General features: G+C 35.2%; 1 protein-coding gene across 1 annotated transcript in view; it reads right to left on the minus strand.

Annotated features, from left to right (window-relative positions):
• The window catches only part of LOC134546361 (alpha-tubulin N-acetyltransferase-like), a 97373-nt gene that overhangs the window by 26128 nt on the left and 43890 nt on the right, over positions 1 to 27355 (minus strand). The window contains exon 8 of the mRNA XM_063389151.1: positions 4841 to 4931. Coding sequence (XP_063245221.1) covers positions 4841 to 4931 — 91 coding nt within the window. The remainder of the gene's footprint in view (positions 1 to 4840; positions 4932 to 27355) is intronic.

Here is a 27355-nt window from a genome sequence, read left to right on the forward strand (position 1 = left end):
GTCCGGTTTCCTCCACGTTGTAAACTTGCAGCATTGAGCAGTTTTGAGAAGAAACAAGGTCTTTAAATTTTTTTTAGGTAATTGGCAGCTGCTTTTTTATCAACTGACAGCTTCTCCCCAGAAATTGTGAGCTGTCTAATTCCATGTCCTTTCTTCCAATGATCCAAAAAACCACAGCTAGCTGAAAATGATGGGTCACCATCCATAAGCTTGTTTAGTTGAAGTGCCTTTTCTTTACCAAAGGACCAGAAATGGGAATTCTTTTGTCTTTCTTGAGTGAACCACAAGAATAAGGCTGTGTCAAGTTTTTCATATGAAGACAGTCTTTTTTGCCATTTTTCAAGAGTTTTTTCACTTGAAGTAGAACAAAACTGCTCAATTTTAACGTGATTTTTTTACCAGTCACTAATCGTTGCTTTTCCGACACCATACTTGAGTGATAATTTAGTAGCACTTTCTACCTTGTCCAGTCTCTTTTAACACTTCAAGCTTTTCTTTTAAAGTACACGAAGAATGAGTTCGCTTACTTTCCATGTTTAATGTTTAGCAGCTAACATCAAGGACTACAAACATAAATAAAAAAGGCACAGTGACTCGGTAAAGTAACTCAATACTCACGGGACAAAGCTTTACAATAAATTTGCAATAAGCGCACACAGTTCATCAAACACTGACCCAGATACAACTAGACAGTGCTCAGTGCAGTGAGTCATGTGTTTGAACACGGGAGGGAGAGGGATAGGTAGGGCGTCTGCGCTATGAGTCGATGAAGGTTAACACGAGACAAGAGTGGTACTACTAGATAGCAAATTCCTAAGTTAGTCGCCACTATAACAGTACACTCTGAAATCGGTTAAACTGTCCAAAACGTTGTGTGACACTATAAGGTGACAACCTAACTTGCTGGCTCAAACTTTATATGATACATATATAAATATTTGATGTGAGTTGCCTGATTATTTGGTGTAAGAATTAGTATTCTCCATTGTGTTAAGAATTATCAGAACAAATCCTGAATAAATACTATTTGTGTCCGATTCTTCAACAGTTAATAAGTTTGAATTGATATTCGTTATTGCAACATGATTTAAATTTCCCTGAGCGCCAGCTAACCTTACATATACTAATGACTACTGCCCAACCAATGAAAGTTATCATCACATAATCAAGAATCTGGATAACAACATTGTATTTGACCATTCATCAAGTTGCAGAATTACATTACCATGCATATACGTGTGTATTCCTAGTTTCAATTATTTGTGATAATATTATTTAAGTTACACACTTAGCACTGTGGTACTCAAGTTAACAAATACAACATTGACGTTCCAAATTCCAACTTGAGAGTTTAGCCAGACATTTAAACATGATAGTTTTAATGTAGGTCAGCAAATATCTGTATACAAGTGGAATATCTAATCCACATAAATCGTATTGCGCCGTGCTAAATTCTGTGTCAGTAGATCATGGAAAACTCTATGTAATTATTCCAAGGTACTCATTGGGAGTTATTGCAACACAAATATTAACCATTATGAATGGGTATCAGACCAAGCAAAAACATGAAAACAAAACAATTACTTCAACTCAAATGTAAGATAACAAACTAAACTTAAATCAGGGCTAAAATAGTGCATGGGTGCTGCAATTTGGAACGGTATAGTTAAGGGGGAGCAAGGACACATAGTAAGTTACACAAAAATATATATAAAATACCAATCATTACAAAATACATACCGTGATGTAGACTACACTCAATTACTAATAATCAAAAGGATATTGGCAGACTCTATTGTATTCGTCCAGTCCTCGACGATTCCGCTAATGACTTTTCAATAACGATGAATGGGAAGTCTTTAAACGTCGGCAGTAACACTCGCGGATCACAGTCGGCAGTTCATTCAACACCTCCTTCGACGAATTCTACACCGCTACCGACGATCATTCTCGACGTGCTGCTGGACTCATCGTAGTCACTCTCGATTACCCCACCATCAACTAGGTGTCTCACCAATGTTCAGTAAATCTTCTGCTCGTCGAATCACCAGTTCTCTAACAAATGTGCTAACAGGCTGTGCTGTAAAATGTCTCTCTAGTCGAAAGATTCAGCATAGCATACCTTCAACTTATATGCTCATACAAGTTCATGATAGCACTTTCACACAAGTACTTCGTAGATTATCTTACGGAATCTTCTTGAATGTCACCGTAGTTTAATCAAAAATATAACTTATCAATCACAAGTCTCTTTCTTGTAACATTTAAACACTTTTGAAGTCTTAATTGACTCAAATATACTAATTCAAACCCACTACGGGCACTTACATATCCACACCAAAATGGTGGCACCAAACGTTCTCTCTGTTCAAAAAATTTTAATAAAAGTTTCTTTGATCAAAAGATTGTTTTTTTTCTTTTTACACGTAGAAAATATCATACTGTTCTGCCCATGGCACACATCTAATGTTTGTTTCTGCATTTAAAGAAATTGATTTCACATTGCATAGAGTAATTGATAAAATAAATTAACCAATATTATGTTTCCTAAAAGGTGAAATAAAATTAATCAAATAAAAAAAATATACAATTAAGGAATATGCAATATTACAAGGTCACTGCCCTTCCCTTCCTACTTTCACTGAACCTGTTCACGAGCTAATCAACGCTGTATAGAGCTGACACTAGCAAATGACCCCACACTTAATTTACAGCTTAACACGTCAATACATTGATATTATTAATGAAATCCACCAATTCCGAATTCCCGCTAAACCAAACTGTTCGGTCCCAATTAGTTCGGAATAGCAGGACTCTATTGTAGTTTGATTGTAAATAATTTTTTTTATGCACTAAAATTGAGCTGGAGCTTACTGTAAATGCTAACTAAGATGAAATTAGACATTGCTGTATAATTTGGAAGGTAATATTTTAATTTGCATTTGAGAATTTACTTTGTCCCTTACTTAACTGTAGTTTACATCCAGATTGAGTTGAACTGATATCATTCAGCATATTTAGAAGTTACATGTATTCTCGTTGTTAACCAATAATTTATTTGAATACTTGGAACACAAGAGATTTATTATTGCTAATCAAAACTGGATTAGTATAAAACAAACTTATAGTCTGCAACCTCTGAATCCATTTGTACTAAGATTAGATGATAAAAAGTAGGGGTTCAGATCGAAATGTACTGATATTAACTTTGTATGTAAAAGAAGAAATATTTTGTATGGTACAATATCGCCATGGTTGACAATATTTAAAAATACAAAGATAGTTTCAAACAGTGTTGACTATAATTTCATATAGGTATTACAAAACAGCTTTTATAAAAATAAAACCATAAAATCTGTCTCTATTAGTGTGTGTCTTGTCTGTTAGGGTTTTAATTTTTTGATAACTTAAAGCCATTTCATATCACAGAAAACAATTCAGGCAACTTCCATTTGGCTTGTTGGTTTTCAGCCCATTTACCTAAAGTACATATTTGTGTTCTGTACAGTACATGCTCTTAAATCCAGCACATTCGGATCTGTGTCGAATTAGCAATTTTTCCAGATCAAGGGCCATCAATAAAGTTTTAACATGAATGCCGAAGCGAAATTAATAACATTACAATGATATTTAAAACCAGCTTTAATAAGCTGCTTTAGAACAAAAACGTTTATACATATTGAGATGTGTGATAACACAAACAATATATTAAGTGTAGGCTGGAACACAGGTATTTTGATATTGTATTAATTATCTTGTATTTTAAATATTCACTTAGTATTTAAATTATTTAGCTAAACCAATAAAATAGCTAGGCTCAAATGAAAGTGGCTATCTGAGGCAGAAACTCAATGGAAGTATAGGAGTGGACTCTTATGATATACAAGTTCTATAGCGTGTGACATCAGCGAGTTTCCAAGACAGTTGGTGGACTTCAGCGAGTGTGTATGTGTTGACCGAGCCACGGGCGAAGACATCATCAATCCAAAAACGAAATGCGCAAGAGTCTTGCATGTTTAAAAACCAATTCATGTATTTTAAGAAATCTAGTTCTCAACAAGGAAAGTTGTGGGTTCTGTGCTGATAAACCGGGCAACAGTGGTCATTGTGCGGAGCCACAAGGAGTGACGATCACCGATGACAAGAATTTCGCGACCTGCTGAGGTCCATGAGGAAACCAAGGCTGGGAAGATTTTTACTGTGAGCCAAGTAAGTGAGGAATAGTTAATGTTGACAAGAGATGATCACACCAGAGATCATAACTTATAAACATTACCAGAGTCTTAGTGAGCCAAAGTCATTTACATGGTTATTCTTGCAAGTTAGTAACAAGTTTAATTGACTAGTGGAGAGTGGCACTGATTACGATTCAATAAACAGAACTTTAAACGATATTAAACCAGATAGCCATAAAAATACAAAATATAAATATAATAAATATATGTTTAATAATAGTGGTATCAACTTTTTATACTTATTTGAAATATTGTCACACACATAAATAAATAAATATGAAATCTTTAACCTTGCTTGTTTGTGTATTCCTGAAGTCTAATATAACTATCTTCTGTCAACCACAAGGAAAGTTGGGTATTTGTATCTTGTATGTTTTAGTAACAGTCGTCCTGGTGTAGGAGTGAAAAAGAACAACGCGAGCAACTCTATCGTTGCCGGACTACGGAACGTGCATAATCTAAGAATACTGGATTAAAGAGTGCAAACTGTAAGCTTTAGTTTCTAAAGTTACAAATATTAAAATGGAACATAAAAATTGCAGAGTAAAACACTAATTTCCACACACATGCCTAAGTACAGTCATACTACACAAAAATATGCTTACATTTCCCATTGTTGCTGGTGGATTGTACGCCATGAATCTGCCACTGTTCTGTTGGGAATTTGCTCCTGAATACTGTAAGTTGGTCTCCTCTCTTGAAAGAAAGAAATCAAACGTCAGGCACTGTACATAAATTATAATACACATTGATAATTCATGACTAAAGAATTTACAAATATATCTAATTTAACAATCAGTTCATTTGTAAATATTTTTGTCCATGTTTTGTGGATGACCATAAGACTGATTAAGGACTTGAAAGTTTTGTGCAGTGTACATTGTGGATTGCATATTAAGACTACTAAACAGTAACCTTTGTAATTGTCTCATTTAAAACAACAAAAATTGAAACAACTGTACCAATGAAACAGAATGTAAAAGTGTAAATCATCCATTTGTATATTTTCATATAAACTAAAATGACTTTACTATGAATCCCTGCAAATTGCCCGTTGGTTCTCGAAAAGCTGTAAATGGCTGTATTTCACATTAAGGAAGCCCAAGTAGAGTGTGCATCAATGCAGTCCAGCCAACCTCAACACCTAAAATGTTAAGAAAAATGTTAATAAAAATTTTTTTTTAATTCTAAGAGTTTTCTTTTAGTCAATGAGATGTCATAATCTCAAACTACCTGCTTAAATATTGTTACATGTGGGGGGGAAACTGGGTTTTGTAAAGGATATCTCAATTAATTAGTACAGTTTTATTTATTACTAATGTGTACACTATAAATTAATTCCAGCACTCAAGATCTCTGTCCACAACAATTACTCTTACACTGATCATTGAAAGATTAACACTTTCCACTGGAGCTTGGTTCGACAGTAGCTCACCCTTCTATTCGCCTCTGTGCATTTTCTTCGCACACTCACACACACCGTGTCGCAGTACACTCCTCAACTATCGCTCATCACATCCGACTGGCTCACCAGGCCTTCACTCGCAGGTATCGCCTCCCGATAGGTCCAGTTTCGCTCACCAAGGGCCACTTGCCCTCTTCACCTCTCACTGATCGCACGGGTATCGCCAGCATCACTCCCTGATGGGGAGACTCTCTCGGAACTCTCCGAACCATAGGAACTCCCGCGGAGGCCGGCATCATCGCTTATATATCCATGGCGTCCTCCTCGAACGGATGAGAGCGGCTGTGATGTGTTGTGTCATCTCAGGCAGACTTGATGCCCGAAACATCGAGAATGACCTCAAGTCACATACTCTAAGCATGGTGGCATCCTCTGTAGGCCCGCAGAATTCCCAGGCCACTTGAAGGGTCAGAGAAAATAGCCCAAGGCTGGACGGTGCGCTGGGAATGGAGGGTTAGCGAGGACCCTTGTGATCGGGCTAGGCTGTGTGGCATGCCTTATGTCAGTGTATGGCGCATCCCCACTTGGCCTGGTACGCCCTGCTATGAGCCCAGCTTCTAGCACGGGCGTGACACTATGTTGCCAACTGGAAGAATTGAAAGGTTAAATATAGGCTAAGTTTCTATTAATTTTTGTAGTTTTGGACAGATATGTATCTCAGAAGTTGATTCCATATTTGTCTTAAGGGTATCTGAAGTAAGGAAGTTTAGTTGTTTCAATTTTCACATGAAAACTCAAATGAGGCTTAAAATCACAACAATAATTTAATTAATACATAGAAATATCTACTAAAAAAAATATTATAAAGCCGGTAGACTGTGCGCCTCAAAGAGAAAATGGGATATGGCAAATTATTGTCAAGAAAGGTTATGTTTGAGCCAGCTGAATCTTTATTGTATGTGTGCATCATTGAATTAGGTGCATAAAGTACAGTTACTATGTCTTGTTTAGGAGATTAAATTCTCAGACTGTCTACTTGCGCATGAGTAGCCCCAGATGTTCACAAAGCTATCTCTGAGACGTTGTATCCTCCAGCGATAATTTCAGCCCATCTGAACCCCTCGACCCCTCCACATCTAGAGATTTCTGGTCATCCCAACCCAAACAATACCTTGAATACATATCAATATGCAATAACAATAAATTCTTTAGCAATTTCCAGGCTACAGAGAAATGACATTTGTTTACATCTTAGTCAGAAAGATACGAGACCCTTCCTTGCAAATTCCACGTGCACAAATTCTAAATAAACATGTTGGCCGACCGATTGAGTTCAGCGAGGTTTAGTGAGATATGAGAGTGAACTTTGGTAACATTTGCAATCCCAAAGTGAAAAGAAGGGCTTTGTTGCTGCAGAGACAAAGACTGTAATCAGCATTATCAATGCAGCGGGCAAGAAGGTAGCGGTGATGTGTTTGTGAACAGTACTGTACAAATGCAGACAATCAAATGAGTGAGGTAGTTAGTGTCTAGTCAAAACTCCAGTGGCACATGTAAATAATAAAATATTAAGTAAATATTACTTTTTGGACAGACTGAAGACAGATTTATATTATTAAAGAATTAGTGTACAATAAAACAAGATAGTGTAAAAGATTTTAGTGACAATTGAGCTATCCTTTGAACCTGATATATCATATCAGCAATAGTATTTTACCCACTCAAAGTGTATGTTTGACTACTAAAACATGCAATTATTCAAACTACTCTTGGTCCCAATAATGTAGTTTTGATATATATAAGCTCTACAGGATGTATGTAGTCTGACTACACCAAAAATGCAAATATTACAACATATATTAATTCTCAAATATCAAAGTACTAGTTTGATAAGAAACTATGTTACATGCAACATTAGTTGAATAAATAATAATCCAAGCTCATTTCTATAACTACAGTATATTTGGCATTAGATATTTTTATTTCATGCAAAACATAGATACTGCACTTTCAAATATATGTACAAAAACTTTACATTAAAATGAATATTGTAAAGGATATGAAACACATTAAATAATAGCTTACACTACATTACAACTCAAGAAATTTCTAGCTTACATATATAATTTTAATTACCGAACTATTATTATAAAATTGTTTAGTTCTTAGAATGGTATTTAAATATTCTACCACAAAACTTTGTAAAACTTATTACATAATATTAATTTTTAAAATAAAATGCTATTCTAAGTTTAACTATAATAATACATGCCAGTTCTTGATAAGACATAATTAATATACAATCAGCAACAAAGCAACATCTTGAGTTACTTTGAATTTCATCAATGCTCAAGTACGTAAGCATATGCACAGCTACCGTTGCATGGTGTTAGTAGTGGAGTCTAAAGTAGACACTTGTGACCCACGTCTCAATCTAGATCGCACTGTCCGCCAGCAAAAGAAATGGTGTTTAATGGATTATTGAAGGGTTTCCCAGATGGTGTCAAACAGCTATTCCACACCTGCAGGAAAGCAGAGAGCCACCATTAAGATCTCTTCCTCCCTCTGACATTGTAACAGGTACTTACCACAAGGTTGTAGTTTTAGACAACTTCAAAACACCATTTGAAAAAATAAAATTTTGTTTCATTCTGTTGCTTAGTAGTAGTACTTGCTCATGCACAAATACTTCTATGTTAATACTGAAGTTATAGTATTTTCCTCACTACCTTAGTATGAAAAGGAAAAGGGTTATACTGACTCAAATATACTGCTTGTCCTCAACAGCACTCATGACTTTTTTTTTCTGTTTATATTAGCATTTATATTTCAAACTAAAATCCTCAAAAAGAAAACTGGTGTGATGATGACCTTTTAAACATTACAGCTTTCAATGTTTAGAGCAGGCAATGGAAACACACTAAATACAACAAATACATAGTAGGCCTAATACATAGCAGCTAAGATTCTTGCATCTATATAACAGTGGTAAGCATTAGTACCTTCCTTAAAATGCTGATGCTACATCTTCTGTGTGGATAAGAAACAACAATTCAAGCAAATTCACCAAAACCCTTTAAGGCGGTGTCTCGCCATGGTGATTTTTTTTTCTTCATTTTCTCATGATTACTTCTAGTTAAGAGCTATATCTGTAGAAAATAACACTATACCTCTCTTGCATTTGATGTTCTGTCATAAATATTTGCAACAATTATTTACTAAGTGTTATCCAATGTGTGTAAAATGTCATATAAGTGTTTGCAATTAATTTCACTTGTGCAACTTTTTACAGCAATTATATCACACTTAATACATTTCTGTTGAAAATATTTGTAACCGAATAACAAATTAAAGATAGGTATAGAGTTGAAGTTACAGAAATAGCCTTCAATAACAAGTAATTATGAGGAAATGAAAATATCAACATGGTGTGTGACAAACCATTTTAACAATTTTAGTAATATTGGGTGTTAATAAAATTAATTTTTTTTTGACAAGGAGAAACAATTTCACAAGTCACTCATCTTTCATGAAAGATGAGTGATATCAAGAAAATCAAGAATACAATTGTAATTTTAGAAGTGGAATGAGTGAGCTAAAATTTAAATAATTTAGTTTTAAAACTGTGTATTATTAGCACATTACATCATTAAACAATTCTACTCTTGAGCATATACTGTATTACTTTCGACAAAAAACAGTAAAACCTACTTACGAAAATCTTACTCAAGAAAAATTTCCTGCACAAAAAAATTTAACATTTTACCTATTTACATATAATTTTACCCCTTAGTAAGATTAAATTTCTAAGTACCTTTAGAAACTTCTAAATAGGGACTTACTGTAGAGCATCTTGATACTAGGCTTACATTAATCAAGTGATTTGCCCTGCATGTTTTGACAGCACAATTTCGCAATTCTAGAGCCTAATGCTGGCTGCCTCATTCTCCATCATTACAATAGCACAGGCTCTTTTCTTATGAGGTTTCATTGAGGGTCCACTTCATTTACTTCCCACTCTGGATTGCTACATCACAAATTTAAAACAAGATCCTTCACCACAGCCCAACGTCAAACATTCACAGTTCAGCGAGTCTTTAAAAAACAAATAATTACATAAGAGAGACCTAAAATTTTCACCACTTCTAAGCATTCTTTTCTGCAGTGTTCACTTATGTCGTTCCAGTCTAGACCAAGAAGATTTAGGTTTCAACACTTAGGTAACTGTTTATAAATTAATTTTTGAGCTGCTAAGTAGTTTTTGTTGTTTGATAAATTCTAAAAAAAACTTTTTGACACCTCTCACTCTCACACTTTCTCACATTTTCTTGTCTGTTATTCTGGGTTAAAATGTGAAGCCAATATATTGTAAATACTTGATGAATTGTGAATGAATGAGGTTGGATAGGGTCTACAAGATAATGGTTCTTTTTGAATTGAGATGTATCAGTTCAAAGTAACTGCTAATGGTAACAGCTAAACTTGTCTTCAGTTTTTTCAGCCTCATAAAAAAAAAACCACTAATGCAACAAAGATTTGCATGCCTTAAAAATTTCCCTCTCTTAACAACGTGGTTTCACGGAATTTATTTACCACACAAGTAGACAAGTCATGGATGAAACTTGAACAAATTTATTTAATGGCTTACTATACTGGTGAACGATTGGATGCGCCTTCCCTAAACTCTACTTCATAACTAACTACACTACAATAGTTTCATGAATAATATCAAAGTAATAAGTATTAGGATACAACTTTACTAAATAAGAAACACACATGTAAATAATAGTTATTTATTTCATTTACATGATCAATCTTGAATGAATCATAAATGTCTAACAAAACTAATACCCAAAAGAAAATTAGATACCAAAGCATAAAGGAACTTACTGTTGCAATATAACACAAAAGTGTCATATAAGATACCCGCCTTCCTTTCTATAAATACATAATATATTCAGCTACATTTCACTTGAATTAGTAAATAATTTACAAGGAGAAAAATAATTTAAGTACATTGAAGTGCAAGACAGTATCTAACACTAATAAAATGTTTGGTTAATATCTTTATATTCCTCTGAATATAGAATCATAACGTCTAAAGTATAAATTTACACATAACATAGATAAATTGTGAGTAATTGACATTACTGTAAAAATTAAAGCAAAAAAAAACATTGTATCAGATCATTTAACAAGAGTAAGTACATTAAGCTATAAAAATTCTTAAGCTTACTGTTTACACAACACAAAGTATGGTTTCCACACATTAATCACAATTTTATGTAAATAACAGATATTTAAACCTGCCAGCAACAATATAATGTAGAGGCTTAATAAGTTTTTTCACTAAATTTTTTTTATTTATTAATAGTATAATTCAATGAAATGATTATATAGCTTTCTTACAAAACAATTAAATGTTCATTCCATTTCACTGGTATCAATAAAATATTTGGGTCCCTGAAATCAGGACAGAAACCAGACTGATGAAAAATATTACGTCAGTTGCTTTAGAACAAAATAATTATGTACTCTACCTCAACTATCCATCACAATGTTTTAACACTGATGTTAAACATGAATCAGTACGTGACCTGTAGGTTTCTGTTGTCCTGACTTTTACATACTAACCCAAAAGATGATGTGGCCGTGCTTCGCCACGGCAGTCTACGGCCAGAACACACACGCACTGCTTATTACACATGCCCCTCCTCGTGGGTGCGCCACTACTGCTCTTCAAATAAAACACAAATAAATCAAATTTTGAAAATCAACTAATGCTGGATTTAACAGTTTTTAAAGGCCTTCAAATTCACATTTATTTAACCAATACTGAGTCAATATGACGGCAAAGATAATTCCAGAAAGACTGGATTAAGATCCAAATGTGAATAAAGCATTAACAATGTAAAAGCCATTGTCAGGAGAAAAAGAACGCTTCAACAATTCAATAACTGTTGCCATGGAGATATTAGGAAAAATGTCAAAAAAATGCTTAAAAAATTAAATTGACAAAATTTAAAAAAAAATTATGAAAAAATCTCTCTGAGATGCAAACCGACCTCCCTTAGAGAAACTATGTATACATTTTAGTGGCTCTAGGCCTTAAAGTTTCTGTGCTACACGAAATAGACCAACTCTCTTTTATTAATATAGATTATAACAGTAAATTCATACAAACTAAATGAAATTTTTCTAGGCACTTGAATCCTCACTGAACATGAAAATTTCAGTTTCACTAGAATTCACAAAGAGAATTTCTTATCAATATTGAAAATGAATGTTCTAAATGTTTCAATGCCACTTGCACTATAGTATTAAGTTCCAATAGCTGCTGAAGGATATTCAATATAAATGGCAGAGAAAACTTCCCAATCTCTCAGACTTCACTTGCATGGACGAAACCTCACTAATACAAACATGGCACGAGAATAACACATAATAAAGCCTGAATTCTTGGAGTTTAAAGGTGATATTCTATGTAGCAACTAAGGGAACAGAAGGAGGGTTAAAGATAACTCGTCAGAAGCGACAGTGGGAAGAAGAAAGTTCAATACTTCCTAAGGCACATTATGAGAATGTAGGAAAACAAAGAAAAAAAATTGACCACCAGAACAAAGTGGTCCCATGCAGGACACAGAGAAGGAATGGGAGTGACAAGGATAGAAAAAGATATGCTGGATGGAAAAATTTTCTAGAAAAATACAAGCACATACTTATTTTCCCAGAAATACTTTCCTTTACCAACATATATTTACATAAGTAGGATATTTTGGTATATGTTATAAAATAATTTGTGCTCTGCAAATGGTAGGGTCAAAAAAATTTCCCCCCCATAAATTGGTAGAGGGTATCACGGAACTACACAAATCTCAAAATTAACAAAGGCCAATACATTGCTGTACTTTTCCTGCAGACACATCATGAGTTTTTTGGGAAATAAGAAAATTCTTGTGCCAACAATCAACATGACTAAGCAAGCTACTTGTAGCATTGCAGGACAGTACCTTCCCAAATTTTTCTTTAAGTTTTTATGAATAATATGTTTTAACAGTAATACAGTATGTAAGTTGTTTAAATAATTTTCAGGCATCATAACCTAACTGTGGTACATGTGGTAAATCATCGAAACTTACAATTGATCTTTTCAAATAACTTTGATGATAATATTTTACTGTTTATAATTGTTTTCCAGGTTAATATTTATGTTTTATGAATGTACTCTCTCAATTAATTACAGTTTCTAATATTTGTGTATTGTTTAAGCCTATTTCCTTTATTATGAAACAGCCATGTAACTGTAAATTTACCGAATTCTACCTAAATAATTACGTTTTTATGTGTTTTAAAATGGTTTTTAAGTTTTAAATATTTTGTTTTTATGCACTGTAATGCATTTTTCTTTCGTAAATTTGTCCGTCGGATGATGCAATTATGTGAGCCAGTTGCGTGGCAGTTAAGAGTGAGAAAGGCGTGCGTCGGCACAGTGACGCCGAGGAAATAAAACGATAATGATGCATCCGGTGTAAGACAGAGACAGAGCAACTAGCATGAGAAAATATTTTGGGAGTCCCCGATTTTGATGTGGATTTGAAAAGAGACAGATCAAGGGAAGCCCCGAGTTATGTGTGTACAGGGTTTTTTCATGTATTGTAATTTGTTCTGTGATTGGCTGGTGTTGGAGGGAGTGTTTGATACTGTGCTGTAATTGGCCGAAAGTTACGTCATGGTGCAATCCTTGGTCTCTCCTGAGACCCGTGTGTCATTTTGGTTTTTTAGTCATCTACTGAACAGCGACTGAGGAGGTGGGTACTTGAGTAGGTGGCTCAAAACATTATGATATTATAAAGATTTAAAGAGTAAATTTCGCGGCTGTGGTCCGGGCGTCACCTGTTTATAATCAACATTATTTTAGTTTTTTTGGACATAAATTAGAATTTAGTGACTACAGTCATCAGTAATCGCCAAAAACATGACTTGGTAAAATTCGTAATTGTTTCCGAGGACATTGTACCGAAAAGTTGAGTGCAACTGCGGGACTTAACTTCAAACTGTTTTTAATATTCAATTTTCGGCCAGTCAGTGTGTGATTCAAATTAATGAAGCTTATTCGTTGTGAGTAAGTAAAACACTGTTTCAACTTGTAAATGTTGTGGTCGCAAGATGGTGGTAAATGTCTCGTGAATTTGTAAGGTATCTATACTAATATTATAAAGCTGAGAGTTTGTTTGTTTGTTTGTTTGAACGCGCTAATGTCAGGAACCACTGGTCCGATTTAAAAAATACTTTCAGTGTTGGATAAAACATTTATTGAGGAAGGCTATATTATCAATAACATTAGGGATCCTTACTAAAAGTCCAATTTAGAATCAAATGCATTGGAGGGGGTTAGATACAACATGCAGTACACGTACGAAGTGTGTGCTGACAATGCCGCAGGCGCTAAAAGTTTTTTTCCTATTGCCTATTAACATTGTTGCCACGCACTAGATGCCTTATCATTCTTAATTTTCCCATACAAGTAAAAAACACCCGTGTGATATTAACAACGAAGCAATCAGTACCCTCATAAGAGTTAAATTAGTATTAAAATACTTTTTATCACTTTAAATCGCAAACCTAAACTATTGTTTTTTTCTCTCTCTCTGTGTTTAATTTGTTTTTTTATTTCCCTGTTTTTCAAGTATATATATATTTTACAGACTTGAAACTTCACAGTAATGTTCCTTATGTTACGCAGGATTACATTTTACGAAAATTAGATCCCATGGGTGGTTAAAACCAGGCAACAATGGGTACTTTGTATGAGAACAGGATTTTGCATTGTTCATGCCTTCTGCGTCTCCATGGCAACGGGCATCGCGCGGCAGTGGTGTACCCACAAGGAGGGGCATGTATAATGCGCAAGAGTGATCTGCCTGTAGACTGCCGTAGCGAAGTACGGGTACATCAGTTGTACGTTGCGTGCACGAGTCGGGAAACCATCGGTGCTATTCATTTTCTCTCCGGTACATTATACAGCATTGTAATAAATTTTCACTGATTTTTTTTTTATTTACCATTACTGTAAATGGGAGATGTGGCTTATTTTTTTTCCATTAGTATAGCCGTGCGAAGCCGGGTCGGGCAGCTAGTAAATAAATAAACAGTGAAAAACATTTTTGTGTACGAGAGACATTATTGAAATTCAACATCGCCCATAATTAATATTTGGAGGGAAACATAACCTCATTTTTTCAGCATCCGAGCATGCAAGTGTATCCTGTAAATTAGCCTTCAAAGACCAAAACGTGAAATATCTGAGCTAGTCCGGGGGTCTTTGGAGTGTAACATACTTTACAGTTAAAAAGTAGGTATAGATCTGGAGAATATGCCCGTATGAATAGTAATTGAGAATTTAATAAAATGTTAATGAAAGAAGTGGTAAAGACAACATGTACATTTTGTTTGTTTCTTTTCGAGTACAAAAAAAAATTGATTATTTTTTGTGTGTTGCTGTAAAGTTTAAATTGGAAATTTTTTCCCCAAAAATTCTTTCCCGGATATCTAATAACTGTAGACAGAAAGGTTGGCGGAAATGCCAGATGACCCACACAACCTGTGTTTTTAATAGATGTGCAGAATGCTGATAACCGTATTCAATATTACATTATATAGGCTTCCCAGCAATCTAGATTTTAGAAGGAAACTTATGACAAAATAAGTAAGCATGAATTGCATATAGTATAAAACCAGGGGCCTAACTGAACCCACATTCTGTCAACATACAGTGAAAAGTATCTAACATTCTGAAAGACGGCACCAATCCAGCTGCTCGCGTTCAGATTTCCTTTGGTTTTCCCTTGAAACTACACTGACATCCTACAACGCAGAAGAATCACTAATGCAGCAAGGCTGTGGTTCCGAACCTGCCGGATTACAGATCTTTTACTGTACAAGCAGTCACACTTTGGAAATACAGAAAATATGAAAACACAATGACTTTAAACTTTGATGACCCTCTCTAAATAGTACATCCTTCTTACTTCATTTACCCACTTTCACAGCATTCAAGCAAGCATATCAGTTTTGTTGTTGAGTAATAACAATATCCAATAGAAATATTATGTATTATGCACTTATCAGTTACAAGTGAAGGTACTATGCAATATTCGCTAAGCATATTAAGGATGCATATAACTTTAATATACTTAAAATGTATGCACATACAAGCAGTAAAACTGCACTATACATAGTCAGTGGTGACTTCCCTAACAATATTAACAAGCTCAATTTGATACACAACTTTTAAACCTCACATATTTTATCTCATAAACACAACAACATACTTGAATTATATTTCCTTTAGAAAATATGCATGACTGTGTATCAGGAACTGAACTATGGTAATAGCAAATTCACAAAGCTGAACAAAGATGTGCTTGTTTTTGAGATTTTACATAATGTCACACGTTTAAAAAAAAAATTGAATTCATACACCATAAGCCTGCTAAGTAAATCATAGCATTGTTGGCAAATACAACACTTCAATCCTTTCCCTCAATATAGTGCTAAAGCATTTACGCATGGATCCACTAATTATGCTTCGAATTGAGAGATAGTTTTTATATGTTACGTACGAAAAGGAAATTTTTTTTAAATCCATAGTTAAGGAAATTTTAGCACCAAAATAGTACGTCTTAATTTACGTTTTCCAAGAGCACAGACACTTGGACCCCATGACAAGTATACTTAACAACAATATGCAAACCAACATCCATGATACAAGAAATTAAAAAAAAGCATCAAACATAGCAGGAAGAAGATAACACATTACAAACTATTTCTATTAACTAGATAAATCAATAATTCACATTCTCATTTGATAAAATTTAATTTTTTTTTGCAACGAGTGTAGATATGTGCATGGCCAGTGCAGTGCATGTTAGGTAGATTTCAAAGAAATACTACCTATTGTAGCCATTACTATGGTGCAACTTTTGAAATTATTTTAATACAGTTTTTCGTGTCATGGTCCATAGACCCACCCAAAAAACCATCGTCAACTACAAATGTGTCTCTCTATACACACACACTCATATACATACACACATACATACATACATATTATTTTGTAGACACTATAAATGTCACAATTTTTTACAAATCACTTCCAAACTGGTACATGAAATCTAGTAGTGGAAAATCTCTGTCAAGTTCGTTAGCTGGGCATTATCCGATCCAAGGAGTTGAAATAAGAAATTTTTTGAAAATCAGAAAAAAAGCTGTAACTCCAATAATTTGGAAAATATCACATCTGTTTGAACATTTTATAGCACAATCTGAAGACGTGCTAAGTACACCTATCCCTCACTTAGCACGTCTCCAGATTGCGCAAATTCATTTAGCGCAATGTGAATTTTACTGCCCCAGTCTTGAATAGCACGTCTGTAAATTTCAGTTAGCAACAAATCTTCGCAGAGAGAGAGAGAGAGGAAAAAAAAAGTTGAGTATGACACCACAGTCTGTTTCAACTTCTGTAAACAACAGATATGCAGTGGGATACAGTTAGCCAAACAAGGGGGGAAGAGATCTGTCTACGCTATCGGCTGTTGTACAAACATCAGCTATGGCAAGTTAAATTGCGGCTATGGAGTGTAATGGACCAAATGTTTTTACGTCCGCACGTATGCGCCGTGCCGTATTGTTTTCGCCTGGCCACAAACCGGGCCGTGAACTCAGTATAGCCAATAGCAGCGAATTCACTCAAACAAAAGCAAAGTCTGCCCATTCAGCTGCCGGTACCTGTACGTGCTTGATCACTCATAATGCATAGTGTTCAAGTATTTGAGACAAAACTAGAAGTATTACGGCGCGCAGATTGTCATGAAGACCATGCTTATGTTGGTCGCACTTTAGTTTCAAGCAAGTCAACTGTGCGCACAATCTAACGAAATAAGGACTCTATCAAACTATTTATAAGTCTGATACTGTTGGTTGTACTAGCTGCAATATATTTGACATTAGATACTGGAACAAAAATGAACAGATGATTCACGTGGAAAAGGTTGTTAAATGAATGTTGCAATGAAAAAAATTATCATTGCCATTGACCTGACAGGATTGGTGTGAACCAGATGGTGATACGTGAAAAAACACTTTAATTTTTGGAAAGATTTGCAACGTGAGTTGAAGGTCACGCCCGGGTGGGCAAGTCAGCCAGCCGACTGACAATAAAGTACATAACCACGTATCTCCCGTTACGCTGTGTCGTATTTGTCATACAAAGTGCAATGGGAGGTATATAAAGATTAATGGTGTTGTTGAGTGTTATTATACGCATTTATATTAATTACGTAAGTATATTTTCCTACACAATTTTGGAACACATTAATATTTATGGGAACTAATGCTTCAGAATACACGATTTCGAATAACACGAGCATTTTTAGGAACAAATTAGTTGTGAGGGATAGGTGTACTCGTAAATGTAACAGTAATATAATTAATCTTTCAATTGGACGATAACGTTTATTTAATCCCCTTGCATTTATTTAACAAATAAGAAATATAGATTGTAACTGTCACTCAATTAATTTCCAAGCTCAATTATTAATATAAATCATTCTCGTACTCGTAAATACAACATAACCATACTTCATCCCATCAACTGAACAATAAAAAGGTCTATGAACTTACATTTCTTCAACGAAGCAGCGACAAAACACAATTAGTTGACTGGAGTGACTAACTCAGAGTGAGTCCAATGACTAGAGGCACGATTTTATGGTGAATCGCGATAAAACGAAATAACACAGAAATTTGGTTATATACACGAAATAAAACAAAATATGTCGAAGTCCACGAAATGCGAAATATGCCGAAGTCTGCGAAATGCGAAATATGCCGAAGTCTGCAACATAACCTTAATTTACGAGATGCGTACTGCCAAAAGTTCAGAAGTTCCACCAAAGACTACATGATTGATGCGTGATGCAAAGTGAACACACGAATTTTTTTTCCGTATATTTGGACGTTGCGATACCAATTTGACGCATTAGACCGCAACGAAGCGCTAGTGTAGCATGTTTTATTTGTGTTGAAATGATTTTTTTTAGTTACGTGAATATCTAAGACTATCCAAAAATAATGTTTTGTTTGTTGTTTAGTTCACAAAACCAGCAAACGGTACTATTTTCAGTTTATATTGTATGATTTCAAGCGGTTTGAAACGTAGGCTTGGTGAATTTTGCTACAGCAAATCAATGTAAATTATTCTGAAACACAAATATTTCATAATGCCGAAGAATAAAGTCTCGGCAAACGAGAGGGTTAAGAAGTTTGTTGGTGAAGGTTTTTACATGTGTGAAAGTAATTTGATGTGTAAATTTTGCAACTGCCAGCTCGAACATGAAAGACGCGATACTTTGGTGAAACATGTGTCGAGTGAAAAACATAAAAGGTGTAAAAAGAGTGGGATACCCACAAAAAGGCAAGTTTATATTTCCAAGTCGGTAGTTACAATGAAAAAGGCCCAAAATGATAAAGAAGACTTTATCATAAAAACAACTGAAGCCTTTGTTTCAGCAAATATCCCGGTGGATAAATTGAACAGTCCTGCACTTAGAGCATGGTTTCAAGAGTGTGTGAAGGGTGGTGGTGACCTACCAACTGCAGATTGGCTACGAAAGAAGTACATCCCGATAGTAGCAGAAAATAAAACAGAGACTTTAAAATCATTAGTCAGTCACATTCCAATATGTGTTTTGGCTGACGAAACTACAGACAGGAATGGGCGCTGTGTGTTCAATATTATTTTCAGGACCCTTCAGCCTGGTGCAACACAATCATCACATCTTGCTGCATATGTTGTTTTGGATTATGCAGATTCTGTATCATGTACTCGTGCTGTTTTAGACACACTAACTAAATATGAAGTGGATCATTCACAAGTGTGTGCATTTGTATCAGACTCTGCTAGGTACATGATTAAATGTGCCAGTACACTTCAAGGTGTGTTGGGTGATCGTGTGCTGCATGTGCAGTGCTGGGTGCACAAAATTCATTTTGTTGGAGTTGTTTGGCAATCTAACCTTGAGCAACTCAACAATGTTATAGTGAAGGTAAAAAATTCGTTTCAGAACACAAGGAAGCGCAAACATCAGTACTTGGAATTTCTGAACACCAAATACTCTCATGATCCTGCAATGTGCAAGCTCTTTCCACAACCTGTTCTTACCAGATGGAACACATGGTTTGAGTCTGTTGTCTATCTCAGCATACATTTGCAGGATATCTTGGAATTCTTTGAAGAGTTGAGAGAACACAACAGTGGCATTAAATTCCTGAAAGAAATGTCTGCAGAGGAAGTGAATGTTGTGAAAGCTGAAGCTCTGTTTGTGGCACAAAACTGCTCTCCTCTAACAGAGTTGATAACTTCCCTAGAGGGCAATACGTACCCAACTGCACATTTGTTGACAACAAAATTGAAAGCTCTGCAGAACAAATTCAGTGTTTTGAGCAATGGTGTTGTTTCAGCTTCAGTAAATGACTTGATCTGTGAACTACGCACCGTGAAGCAGGCAGGATTGAAACAATGTTTGCAATTAACTGGCAAGAAATGTGAAACTATACTTCTAGAACTGATGCAGAATGATCCTTGCAGGGAAACATTTCAGGCAATTGATCACGTACAAAAAGTAATCCTAAACCTACCTGCAATTTCTCATATTCCCAGCGAAGATTTTATTGAAGCATATGCCACCTTCAAGCATATTATTACAGAAGAACTTGCAAAACCAGAAACAAAGACTGCCGATGTTGTGCAAGTTCTGTGTTCAATGAAAACCAACTACAGTTAATTTTCAACTGCTGGATTAAGAGCAATATGGTTCCCAACTGCAAATGTTGATTGTAAACGTTCATTTTCGAAGAACTCTCTAGTAGTTTCTGACAGGAGATCTACACTTTCTCCAGAAAATGCAGAGCATTTAACCATGCAAACATTTTAGTTTTATTAGCCAATATTAGTGTAAATAAACATGAATGTAATTTAACATACCTTTCCAAAGGAGATGTTTTTTTGACAAAATTAACTGTACCATGTTTATTAAGTTATTTTCAAAGTTTGGAGTTCATTAGATTAAGATTAAAATTTCACCATTCTGTAAGTGTAACACATGCCATTTATTATTTTATTAATATTTTACAATGTGTTTTTATGCATTAAAAATAATTAATCTCTCTCTTGCATGAATATATTTTTTTAATACATTCAATAAGTTATCGGATTGCTTATAAAAGTCTTCCATAATAAAACAGATAACACCGAAATCTGTTTTCTTAAAACGAAATTTGCCTTATAATAACACCATAAAATCTTGCCTCTACCAATGACAACTGACGGCCGCCAAAAGTGGCTCGCGTGGCGTGCACGCATGGATCTGAGGTGGAGTGGGGTCACGAATAAGGGTTTCCCCCCCTTTTCTTTGGTAACCCAGCGCTCTTAGCGTTAGCCCTATCGCCCTGGGGCCCCCACGGGCATGGATGCGGATACGCCGCATACGCAACCAGGAAGAGCGTTAGAGCTTTTGGCTATGCAAAGGGACTGAGGCTACCCATCTCAGTTTATGCACCACCTCCGGCCCCCTACTCCACTCAGCTAACCAGCAAGTTGGATGCTCCCTTAGCCCTCTGGAGTTGTCATCACTTCTGGCGCCTACCCCGGTGGAGTGGGGTGGGGCAGGCCATAGGTGGGTATTTTTTAACCGGATTTAGTGACCGGATCCGGTAAATTGGTACAGGATCCGGTACACATCTAATGATGCCGGATCCACCTGATTACAGTATCTGAATTTTAGGATTGCAATCCCTATTTACAAATAACATAAAAAAGTAATTAATGAATAAAAGCTATATGCATATTATTGAATTACTAAGACAATCATAAAATCAACATCAATGTGCATCAAAATCCAAAATTTACTAACAAATTCTCATGAACAGTGTTTACTATAAAATCTTAATCACCTGAAAAGTTTCATTAGTTGTTATTTACATCTCTAACAGAATTTCTGGGGACTCAGTTTTTTTTTTTTGTATTTTTATACTTAGATTAAAAATATTACACAAATAATGAGCTATTCAGTGTAATATTTATAATACAGTGTTTTTGTAAGTAATCTGCTAACAGGAAAATCAAGCTGCTAATTATTAATTATGGGAATAGTTACTAATGAAATTGAACTGTGTGTTCAATTGTTTTATAATACTACAGAAAGTTAATTAATTTATAAAAAAAATACCCAAAAAGGCACTTCAATTATTTTGCAAAATCCTACCTGCCACTTATGCAAAGATATGTACAGTATATGAAGATTTTATATATTCTGAAATGCTGATTATAGCATCAAAAATAGTCCCCAAGTTTTGCTAATAGTTTAGCAGATAATTGAAGTTTTTAGTCCCAGAGATGCAGAATTTATTTTTGCATACAAATTCTAATTTTAAAAAATTGTGTTAAGTTTACTGGAAATAATTATAGGGAATAGTTTTTGCAAGCTCAAAAAGGAAACAAAGATTAAATATGTTAATACAACCAATAATTAAGTGTTTAAAATGAATTAAGCAAAGTGCTTACAAAACTAAAAATACATGTTGTACAATAATAACACTCAACTTGCTATAAAAATAACATCAATAAAAAATGTTAAACCTTAAAAAAAAAAGAAAAACACCAAAAACATCTGCAATGAATTTTGAAATAATGATGAAAAAGTTAGTATGGTTCATCATCATCATCATCACTGAAATCTTCACATATCAGTTATTCACATTTACCAGGACTTTCAAAATTGTTTTCCAAGTAGTACAACTTATCATGAAAGGAAATCCTGAAATTAGGAAACAATAAACAACATCATTTTTAAGCACATGAACGTCACATAGTTGAAAATCATTCATTCAACACACACAACTTTGATATTATTGGTACTCAAAACCAGTCATCAACCTCGAAGAGATGGTGTGAAAACAAGTACAGGACAGAATGCAGCACTGATGGGATGGAGATACCCGAAAATTCCCAGCCAATTTGATATTTCTGCCACACGTTAAGTGGTAACCCGACATGCCAATCACAAAACCACCAATCTCCTTACACCACACCCACATTTAGTTCTTTACATTAAAATTACTATTTCAAATAACTATAAAACTTATAGTTTTTACAGTTAACAAATCAGAAAACAAAGACAAGAAAAACCATTTATTTACAAAGATTATATCATTTATGGTATCTTGGCTCTGAATTGTGTACCTCTGCAAGTTTGACAGACATAGGTTTGTTTACCCTAATAAATCACTGTTAACATTAAACATAGGCTAAACAATCTTTAATTAACAAACTAATTTTTTTTTGACAATACTGCAGTTGTAAACTTCTTTATGATTAGATTTCTGAAAATCGGTATAGTGACTGTGTACAATGTAAAAGGCATAAAATGAAACATATTTTAACAAAAAATTAATTATAAAGATTAAAACTTCAATAGATTAAGAAAAACTTTAAAAGTTAACTGTGAACTATTTCAGCTGCACTTTAAGTCTTTTTAAGTTACTATTTTAAAGCTAAAAGAGAGTCCAAATCCTTGCTGAGCTTGGCATCACATGCTCTTGCTAACAGGAATATAATAGGAAACAAAAGACACTATATTGATGTGAACAATTATTGTTTAAACTATGCATATATTTTATTGTTATATTTGTAGTCATACCAGAAAATTAATAAATGTTAATTGCCAATGTTTTCACAGAGGATACCCTTTGTAACCACTAGACATTGTTAACTTTGTGGCTTTCATTACATTATATACTGTGCCTTAGAGAAGAAAGAATTAAAAAGTTAAATGACAGAAAAGATTTTTGGCATTTAAAAGTGTTGAAACTATTACGGGTTCTTTAGAAGCCTATCTCTTATCCTAAATGTGTCTGCGTATTATTAGAGAGAGAGCTATTTCCCGAAACAAAAAATACTGACCAATGTTCAGTTGTCATGTTTGAGCTGGTCTATATTTATTGGTGATGATCAATGTGATAATCGATTGTCGAGCTAATAATAATGCCGGTACAGATCACTTGAAAGCCCAAAATTCCAACAAAATCTACTTCACGATGTATTAGTTGTAATATTAAATAATTGGTGTAATGTTATATTATGATTATTGAATTAAGAATGTTTATAAAAGTAATTTCTAGACCCCATTTAAATGTTTTGAATCTTAACTTGAGATTATTCTTAAAATGTTAAATATAATTATGTATAGATATATAACACAGAATTTAAATATTATGTGCACAAAACAAAATGAAGTTATACTTAAATTTAATTTTTATTTTTATATACCATATTTTAGATTCCCAAAAAGTAAATTTGGCTCTCATTGAATTGAAAATGGTAAGCAAAAATGCAATTTGTAATGTGCTAAATAAAGTCAGTGGTGGCTACGAAAATGTGCTTGCCTTATTACCAATACAAGGCATGTGAACAACAGGGAGGAAACAGGGGCCGTTAAGTTGGGGGTCTTGAACATTAGAGTAACATGGCGGCGCGCGTAGGCGCCGAGAGACAAAAACACCACAATATCCGAAAGGATATTACTTTTGGAGAGATTTAGTAAATCGTTTAACAGAATAATAACAATAGGTTGAACAATTCTATGCGCTGTTTTTCACAAAGGTGGCCTGGTTTTCAGGCGGATGTTACAAAAAAAAACACTGATAAAAGGAGGAATTTAGACAAACTCAGGGCACTGTCGGCCGTGAGGATCAAACTAGATTGCAACACATTGTTACGCTGCCGGACGTGGTGGGCAACGGAATGACCTTGCCTCCAAGGACCGGGAGGGCGAGAAGGGGAGGGGTTAAGCGCTTGACAGGGAGAATGACACGCGCGCCTGATAAGGCACGCTGTCTGCACGGACGTCGCTCCAACCAGCGGCTGTCTCTAGCGCTGGGCTCAAACACAGTCACAGCGCCAGCGGGACGTTAAAACTCAATATAATTTTAAAATTTTAAGTGCAATATTACTACAGGGTGTACCAGCGAACAGTTCACAAATTCTTTCGTGCAACAGTGGTTTAAGTGACCAAAATATATATATAAATTTGTTAAAAATTTCAAATTTTTTTATTTTTACTTTGGCGTAATCCTAATCGTCTTAGATATGCCTATAGAACGAACCACGCTCTGCTACCAATTTGTAACGCCCCTCGTGCCCTAACATTATATTATTTTAATGTAATAAAAAAACCTTGGAAACTGCTGGGCAAAATATTAAGAAAATTAAAGTTATTTACCAGAGGGGGCACGAGGCGGTGAACAAGACAAATTTCACACTCCCTGCACACAACCAACTTGGGAGTTCGTGGATCGTTATATAGAAGAAGGTATATGATAAATAAATACACTACATAAATAATTTGGTCTATAGGTTTCCCTGGTTTATTATGAAGACGTTTTGTTTTCGCATTATTTTGATATCACAACCAAGATCTTAGCAAGTAACAAAAAATATGGGGGCGCCCCGAAATTATTTAAAACAATTTATATTATCTCAATTAAACATAGTCACAGAACAAAAATTGAAATATTCCACTGTCTTAGCTTCCTTCGATGTTTACATAAATCACAGTCTCATGAATTTTACAAATTCATCATCGATTTAGTTCTTAAAACACTGTTCGCTGGTATGTATTTAAGTAATTTAGTTAATTATATGCAAGTGGAAAATATATTGCTCATATCACCCGGGTCTTCAAAGTATCACGTCGGGGCAGGATAAACTCTCTTCTCTTCTTAAGGGACTCGAAGCTCGAGGTCCCGAATAATATGCGGGGAGCAATTTGTCTCCCCAGCACTTGGACCCTGTCAAACAGGGTGTAGATTCAGGGCTCACGAGATGTCTCGCGCCAACATCAGGATGGCGCGCACCGAGAAGTCGCGGATGACGCGAAAGAAATTAATTTTTTTTAGGAAAATAAAAAATAATAAACTTTAAATAAAAACATGACTTGTACTAATTACTACTACTGACTGGCTACTGTACAAATGGGATCACATCCCTTAAGGCAACTGACTACATCTCTTATGCACACGAATTTGCCGTTCCCGCGAAAAGCCTCTTAGCGCAGAGGACGCCGAGAAGACGTGGTCAGTAGCCGAGGTCAGAGTACTGAGTGCTGGCGATAGCGGACAAAGCTTCTAATTAAATTGGGCGGTCGGCCCTAGGGAAAAAGAGGGGGAAGATTCGGCTCAGGGCCGAAAACATGCGAAGGAGTCCAAGGCGGTCGTGACAACAACACGACATGCGCACTCTCTACCGGCGGTCGCGAAAGCAACATACAATTGACTATTACAGGCCGCGGGGAGGAAGCATAGGGCCTTAAGCCGTAGCTGGTGGTGCGCTCTGGCGGCCTAAAGGGGAACTAACGGAGGCGGTGAACTGAACCGCCGCCAGGTGTCACTGGCGTAGTCTCTGCTCGCTGGCCACCGGGGCCGAAGTTGCTTTTTCTGCCGCTAGATGTCGTGGAGTTCTCTGTAGGACCAGGGAGAATGTCCTTGGAGTAGGCCATCGTCTTAGCGAAGAACACGTCAGGTCACTGCTCCTGGCTTGATTTCTCAGAACTAAGTGGGGGTGGAAAGAGAGGGGAGGATGGACAGAAAACGCCACTAAGCTGGAAACGGAGGTCCACTGGAGACTCGTTCGTGCCGAGACTAGCTAGTCTCAGCAGGCCTCTAAGAAGTAGCAGCTTGCAGGCCAGAAGGTAGCAGCTTGCAGGCCAGAAGCTGCCCTATGCAATTTTGGTCATGCTGGGAATTAATATTACAAACTTGGGACGTGACTGCAGGCGAGAGAAATTTCAACCGGGCTGCCCACGTCCACATTAGACTAGCAAAATATCAGATTGGCCCCTGAGAAAGGTGCTTCAGTCCACTGGCACAAAGTTTAACTATGTGGCGTACACCAGCCTAACAAAGTGTAAATCACCCTTTTAATAACCAGATAAATTAAAAAAATAAAATTTCCAAAATTATTTTCAAATTATAGTAAAAATTTAAAAAAGGTGTCGAAATGCCTAATTTCCGGTACAGTGCCATTAACTACTCGTAATTTAATTTCCAAAGTTTGACCTTCAAATACAATACATAGCTTATTTGTAATTTAATAATTACTAAGTTTTTAAAAACATCATTACATGCAAAAAATAAATATAAACCATTGATTATGTGTATATGTTTACATAATATACTGTACAACCATTAAATTTTAGCTCGTTCGAAAACTTACACTTTCCAAACTGTTGGTAAGCATATTACAAACAAATAATTAATTAAAAAAATAAAGGGTTGTAGAACAAAATAAAAAATATATAAATATAAATAAAATATATAGTTACCTATAGCTATAGGTTATACTTAAATAAATACTCTTGAATGTTAACAACTTAAATCAGCAGCATTCACACTATTCTAGAAAAAACACCAACTAAAAGATACTACATATATTTTAGCTTAAAACTTAAAAGCAATGGCATTACAGCTTCAAAAAAAGGACACAAAAATTTTGAAAATGTCATTATGTCAGCAGAGAACCACCACTCAACCAAAACGTGATTGATTTACAAGTTCACTTGCAAAAAAAAACCCTCCCCCACAAAAAAGATGTGTGTGTACA

This window comes from Bacillus rossius, chromosome 1 (assembly GCF_032445375.1).
Source record: "Bacillus rossius redtenbacheri isolate Brsri chromosome 1, Brsri_v3, whole genome shotgun sequence".
Taxonomy (NCBI): Eukaryota; Metazoa; Arthropoda; class Insecta; order Phasmatodea; family Bacillidae; genus Bacillus; species Bacillus rossius.